The sequence below is a fragment of the Gigantopelta aegis genome, chromosome 11, assembly GCF_016097555.1.
Source record: "Gigantopelta aegis isolate Gae_Host chromosome 11, Gae_host_genome, whole genome shotgun sequence".
Lineage (NCBI taxonomy): Eukaryota > Metazoa > Mollusca > Gastropoda > Neomphalida > Peltospiridae > Gigantopelta > Gigantopelta aegis.
Window position 1 is genome coordinate 11,645,904 of NC_054709.1, and position 7,500 is coordinate 11,653,403.

Below are 7,500 nucleotides of genomic sequence, written 5' to 3' on the forward strand. Positions count from 1 at the left end.
GTTACCCTGCAACAGTAAAGTTAATGATATAATAATAATAATAATAATAATAATAATAATAATAATAATAAATTATGGTTACAAGAGCCACATATCATTTGATAGGGGTTTTAGTTAACTACAAGACACAATACAAGAAATGTTAAACGAAAGGAAAAAACACGTCAAAACAAAAACAAAAACAATCAATAAAGAAAAAAACACAAAAAACCCCACAAAAAAAACCTAATAAAAAACTCACAAAACCTCCATACAGAAACAAAACAAAAACAACAATACAACAAACATTTTCATTTCAAATTATTTTCGTGCTTATATTCAATTAAGGGTCAAGCACGCTGTCTTGGGCACACACCTCAGCTATCTGGGCTGTCTGTCCAGGACAGTGGGTTAGTTGTTAATTGTTGGTGGTTAGTGAGAGAGAAGAGGGTGTAGCGGTCTTACACCTACCTATTGATTCGTTAAAACCCGCTATGGGTGGGAGTCGGTACCGGGCTGCAAACCCTGTACCTACCAGCTTTATGTCATATGGCTTAAACACGACACCACCGAGTCTGGTTTACAAGAAACAAAAGATGGTCCGAAGAAAAAAAAGAGGACTAACAAAGTTACGTCCCTTTGAATATGGTCGACTAACCGAGAAAGCCTAGATATGGAGCGGAGCGGAGCGGATAATTTTAACATGCCCATATACCACTAAGGTTTCGAACATGTCTATCCCGTGTCCTGTCTCTGGATAGCCAAGGGCATAACTCGGGACAGAAGTTGAAAATGGGCAGAATTTTGAAAATATCAATTAGTAAAAAAAAGTTAATAGAATTAAAAAAAGAAAGAAGCATTTTAGAGGGACAGTCCAAAAATAAATAAGAGAAAGAAGAGAGGATCGGACTATTTAATAATATTTAAAAAAAAAGAAGAAGCAATTTCGACATAAAAGTTTGAATGGAGGTCTAAACATTTAAAGTCCGATCTATATGGTCCAGGCTGCGGGGTGGGGGGTGAGTTTAAGGTGGGCGGAATTTGGAATACAAATTTAGTAGTTAGGTCAAGGGAAAGCCAAAAGGAGCCAAAAGGAGCTGCTACATTCGACTCATGTCTGGATAAAATTTAAAATCCAAAAAAGAATATTAGAGTGCTCGTCCAAAACGTTGTTAGCGTGATTTGAGCAATTTAGACGGGCTGCCAAAGTAAAGTGTGTCGGACTGTCAATCCCAGTCTGGAGCTCCACGCGGTAAGACGTGTTTGTTTCGCTTGTGCACACTGCACGTGCTTTCGTGTGCTCGACTTGGGGGGGGGGGGGGGGGGGGGGGGGGGTCCTTTATTTCGTTGTTTTTGTCAGCGAAATGAAGTTTTCTATTGGGATGTATGCGGCCATTGGAACTGATTGAACACTGGAACGCTTCTCGTTTCGACAGCCTGCACCACCAGGTTGGATTCTTTTTTAGCGACATTCCTTACCTCCACGTCATTTCTCCGTCTGACTGTCGACTTGTTTTTTTCGTGACTCGTATGACGGCCATTCAGCAGAACGCCACGGTTATTCGCGTTTAGTCTCTACATGTCCGAGCCTGTCCTAGCAGCACTGGAAGATTGACCGCCCCACTCTAAGAAGAAATAGGAAGCGGGGTCAGCCCCATCTACTCTTTTTCTAGACTTTACCTTGCTTTATAGTGATACCATCTCGTATCCTCCGGAGTCGGGCCCGTCCGCACCACTATACCAACCCATGACGACTGGACTATACCCTGGTCTGATACTCTCTCGCGTTCAGACGGATCCGGCTTCTCAAGATCTGTATTTCAGCACAGCACTACACCTTCAACGTCTATCGACTGTATATCTAGGGGTTTTCTTGACGGGATGCAACCCATCTCGTCCCTTTAAGCTGTGCACCCAAACGGCCTTAACGAGGCCACTCGCGTGGACATATCGATCGGACTTTAAACGTTTATATCTGCGTTCAAAATTTTATGTCGAAATTACTTTTTTTTAAAAATATTATTAAATAATCCGATCCTCTCTTCTTTCTCTTATTTAATTTTGGACTGTCCTTCTAAAATGCTCCAAATTACATAAATATTCGGCCGAGCAGTCAATTCTTTTTTATTTTTGGCTTGTAACTTTTTTGTTTTTTTTCTTTAATCAATTAACTTTTTTTACTAATTGCTATTTTCAAAATTCTGCCCATTTTCACCCCCCCCCCCCCCCCCCCTCCATCCCGAGTCAGGCCACCGATCTTATCGGAGGTCAGACTCGGGATGGGCGTGTTCGAAACCCTAGTGGTATATGGGCACGTTAAACTAGTTATCATCATCATGTCGGACTGTTTACAAAAAAATATAAACATAAAATTTTGAACCACGGCCAAAAGATTTAAAGTCCAACTAAGCCCTAAAAAGGAGGTTCCTGTCCTAGGAGAGGTTTGGCGGAACGCATGGCGAGATGTTGGGGTGATCGGCCCGGAACCTCGAGAAGAAGTGAGGCAGGCAATGTAGCACTATCCTCGAAGTAAGGCTGGGTAGTCTTCCGGAAGTATCAGCCTGATAATCCGATGGACGATTGGATTATCCGATGGACGATTGGATTATCCATGTCTGATTTCAGCAGTCCTTGCCGATACACCCCGTTCCGCTCGGACGTCAAGTAGGTGTGACTCGTCTCGACGTACTGGAATTGGTACCGCCCTTGACCAGATGGTGTTAGTCTCCAACTCTTGGTGACGTAAGGGCCTGGTTCCGTATTCATAAATTTACTTAAGTCAAAGTATGATACTTAATTACATGCTTAAAGTACATAGATAAGTATCATACTTTGACTTAAGTACATTTATGAATACAAAGCCTGGCAGCTGGGAGGTAGCAGTAAACTCCCACTTAAAGCACTCACGATACCTTCCAGGCAGCTTGTCGCAGGCGATCTGCCAAGTCGTGGGTTGGGTGTCGGACGGGTCCTGATCCGACACTTTCCTCTTCTTGGCGTCACGCTCTGCACCAGCTGGCGCAACAACACGTGGAGACGCCGGTGGGCTGGCTGGAAGCATGTGTTGACTCAATCGGCATTGGTGCTGCAGGGGGAGGGGCCGCCACTGCCAGTTGAGCTGACAGGTTTGGCCCCCCCCCCTTTGCCGCTCCTGGCGGCTGCTGCTTCCGAGTAGTAGGGGGCGGCGAAGCAGAAGAGACCGCCGCCGGCAGTTGAGCTGCCAGTTTTGCCCCCCCCCCCCCGAACCGCCCCTGCCGGTCTCGTCTTCTTTCTTGAAGCAGGCGGGACCGCCCCTGGCGGTTCAGCCGCCGGGTCTGGTCCCCCCGAGCCGCCTTCTCCTCCTACTGTTCGAGGGGGGGGGGGGGGGGAGAGAAACCTCGACGTTCGTGGAATACAACTGCATCCTTCGCTGTCTCGAGTAGGAATGGCCTGGATGTGTATCACTATATACAATCATGCGGAACGTAGGCCAGTGGTAAAACGCTCGTCTGATGCGCAGTCTGTCTGGGATCGATCTACATTGGGCCATTTCTCGTTTCAGCCAGTGCACCACGACTGATATATCAAAGACCGTGCTATGTGCTATCCTGTCACTGTAAGTGGGATGGTGCATATAAAAGATCCGTTGCTACTAATGGAAAAATATAAACGGGTTTCCTTTCTGATCTGAGACTATGTGTCAAAATTACCAACTATTTCACATTAATTAGAGAATAACTAACGAGCTACGAGGAATTACGGATTATCTGTCCCGAGTGAATTAATGTTGTAAACCCGAGCCTCTGGCGAGGGTTTTACAGCATTAATTCACGAGGGACAGATAATCCGTAATTCCTCGTAGTGAGTTGGGTTATTCTCTTTATTACCCATTGTCAGTCTTTAACGATTTTAAAAGTATATTTACGTTCTCGCTGCTGTAACAACTAACAAGCTCTACCAGCCATAACAATATATTCATACGCGCCGTTACCGGTACACACCCAACAGTATCCACCAAAGAATAGTTCCAAAAAACCCCAGTCAAAATAATAAAATAATTTATTTTTTTAAACATTTGTACATATATTTTGGTTTTTAATTCCGTAAATGGTCGTATCGTAAAAAAATATTTGAAGTTCATAGGAATAGTCTGACCGATGAATGGAATCATGAATGAACAAAAAGTAGTCCCGGCAGTATGTAATTGCCAATCAAATCTTGTCTTTTTAAAGCCAGCCAATCAGTGACTGTAGAAGCAATCTGCACACTGTGCAGAGATCGAAAAAATATTACCCCGTATATTTGAGCCCATATGGGTAATAAATAGCCGATGATTAATAAATCAATGTGCTATAGTGGTGTTATTAAACAAACACTCAAACAAGCCTTAAAGGGACATTCCCGAGTTTGCTGCATTGTAAGATGTTTCTCTTAAAGGGACATTCCCGAGTTTGCTGCATTGTAAGATGTTTCCAACTAATAAAATATTTCTACGATTAAACTTACATATTAAAGGGACATTCCCGAGTTTGCTGCAGTGTAAGATGTTTCCAACTAATAAAATATTTCTACGATTAAACTTACATATTAAAGGGACATTCCCGAGTTTGCTGCAGTGTAAGATGTTTCCGACTAATAAAATAGTTCTACGATTAAACTTACATATTAAATATATTTTCTTGTTTAGAATATCAGTGTTTGTATATTCATTGTGTTTCTGATCGTCTTAATATTTGTAAGAAGCCCAAACTGGATTTTGTCTTCAAATAATTTCGTACGTACAAAAAACCCCCAATATTTTAGGAAATAAGATGCAATTTAACCTAGTACAAATATTAGAACGATCAGAAACACATTTAATATACAGCCACTAATATGTTATGCAGAAAAATATATTTGATATGTAATTACAATCGTTAAAACGTCTGTTAGTCGATAACATCTTAAAAAGTGCTGCAAACTCAGGAATGTCTCTTTAATTATAATAAAAGGTTCCTACCATAGCAGCACAATCCACCGTGTTTCCAGTGAGACACGTCTTGAACGTGAAGGTGAGCTTCAGAGAAGGGCCGGAGTTAAAAAGGAACAGACGCAGTTTGACCTCGACGATCGTTTTGTCGGCTTCAGGATGAGCAGGATTGGTGGCAACTATTGCTTCCTTCCCAGTCGTTCGACATCTGTCAAACATAGGCATTAAAAAACCTTAAACATTACTTACTTAATTATGAATTATAAAAGTTACAAAAAGAAACAAATTAAAATAAGAAATAACCAAGCATTCTCCTAAATCAATACACGTCCCCTACCAGGCCCCAAAAGGTTTCGTATCTCCTACATTCAAGGGCCATAACTCTGAGAAAATTGGGTAAATCGCCATGAAAGTCAAACTTGATCTGTAACAATACATGATAAAGCTATACACATAATTTCAGCTCCATTGTGAAAATAACAGACGGACGGACGGACAGACAGAAGGACATATAGACAGACACATACATACATACAGACAGACAGACAGACATACAGACAGACGGAGATGAAAGATATAATCCCTTCCGGTTGGACCGGTAGGGGACTAATAATGATCGGACGTATAAAATGTTCTCCTTGGTCGAACTGTTGTAATAAATAACGATTCCTTAAAACACCCTATGCCTATCGTTCTCATTATCTTAATTTAAAAAACCCTGCTGAAGAACACTTTCTTAATGTATTTTTCGCGGGTGAATGACCCGACCCCCTAAAACATTCAATCGCAATCCTTGGACTGTACACGCGGCTCTCTCTCTCTCTCTCTCTCTCTCTCTCTCTCTCTCTCTCTCTCTCTCTCTCTCTCTCTCTCTCTCTCTCTCTCTCTCTCTCTCTCTCTCTCTCTGTGTCTCTCTCTGTCCGACTCTTGGTCACTCACTCTAGCCCTCCCCTCCTCTCTCTTGATCCCTCACTCTATCTATCAAACTCCTATCTCTGTCTCTCACTGTCTATCCGTCTCTCTCTCTCTCTCTCTCTCTCTGTCTGTCTGTCTGTCTGTCTGTCTGTCTCTCTCTCTCTCTCTCTCTCTCTCTCTCTCTCTCTCGATACCTCACTCTCTCTGTCTGTCTCTCTCTCTGCCCCCCCCCTCTCTCTCTCTCTCTCTCTCTCTTGATCCCTGACTCTATCTCTCACCCTCCTCTTTTTCTCTCTCAATCCCTCGCCCCCCCCCCTCTCTCTGGCTCTTTCTGTGTAGCGATCTGTCCCCCCTCCCCCCCCACTCTCTTTTGACACCAACACACACATATCACTAAGGAAAAGATATTTGAAACGAATTAATTACCCTGCTGAAATCAGTGTTTCTGTGGATCCCCCATCCTGGTTGTCACTGGCAACTATTGAATCCAGCAGAATTTCCTCCAAACCTGTATGAGCACAGACATTCAATGATGAGCTATTAAAGATGATATATTGGGACCACGTTACATCTAATTGTTGCGACAGTTCCACCGATGGGGCAGGATATGCTCAACTTTCGCCAACACCTGATATTACCACTGATTTTACAGTAATTCATTAGAGCATGCCATCACAGCAGTATGTATTCCATTGAGCTCTATTCTGTGCAAGTTTCGGTTTACTAAGTTAGTCTTGGGAGTGGCAGTCATCCTACAGGCGGTGCAGGAGGCATGACACATCATTTTACGTAACTCCTAGAGGAGTAGCGGTCCTACTAAGACGAGTAGCTGATAGTGGACCATGGAGCAAGCAGGACTTTTCCTAACATCCTTTCGACTCTGCCTTGTGCAGAGATGCGATTTTGCTATGGGAATACGGTTTTATCGTTCAGATTCCAAAAGGATTCAAGATACCAAACATCTAAAACCTTTCAGAACTGTCGGCGCAATTAAATATCACTTTACACTCAATATATGAGTGTACTCACAGTACTTTGTGTGTACTGTATCCATAATCCGGGGCAGGATTTAGCTCAGTCGGTTGAGTGCTCGCTTGAGGTGCTTGCGTCGCAGGATCGAACCATCTCGGTGGATCCATTCAGCTGATTGAGTGTCCTCGTTCCAACCACTGCACTACTACTGGACAAAGGCCGTGGTATGTACTTTCCTGTCTGTGGGAAAGTGCATATAAAAGATTCCTTGCTGCATTAGGAAAAATGTAGCGGGTTTCCTCTGATGACTACGAGTCAGAATTACCAAATGTCTGACATCCAATAGCCTATGATTAATTATTCAATGTGCTTCAGTGGTGTCGTTAAAAAATAAAAAATAAAAAAAAAATAAAAAAGTAGCCATAATCCAGTGGCGGATCTAGGATTTTTATTTTTTTTATTTTTTAAGTTTTAAATATTTATTCAAGATTTTGTACAGGGGTCTTTAATGGATCTCATTTTGTATAATAAACACTCCGTATTTAAATTTGCCGAAGGAAATGAGCTGAGGTTCCCGAAGGGAGTGAGACAGATACACCGGGGCTGGGGCATCCCCTGAAATGTTTGAAATAAAGATTCTTAGAGACACGTTGTTATGGCATGTTTTGCTTGGTAATGTTGTTTTG

General features: G+C 42.6%; 1 protein-coding gene across 3 annotated transcripts in view; it reads right to left on the reverse strand.

Moving 5' to 3' along the window:
• Positions 1-7,500, reverse strand: part of LOC121385355 — a 19,880-nt gene that overhangs the window by 2,684 nt on the left and 9,696 nt on the right. For all 3 annotated transcript variants that reach the window (XM_041516000.1, XM_041515999.1, XM_041515998.1), the window contains 2 exons: positions 6,269-6,350; positions 4,958-5,135 (listed from right to left, as the gene is read on the reverse strand). In XM_041516000.1, coding sequence (XP_041371934.1) covers positions 4,958-5,135; positions 6,269-6,350 — 260 coding nt within the window. The remainder of the gene's footprint in view (positions 1-4,957; positions 5,136-6,268; positions 6,351-7,500) is intronic.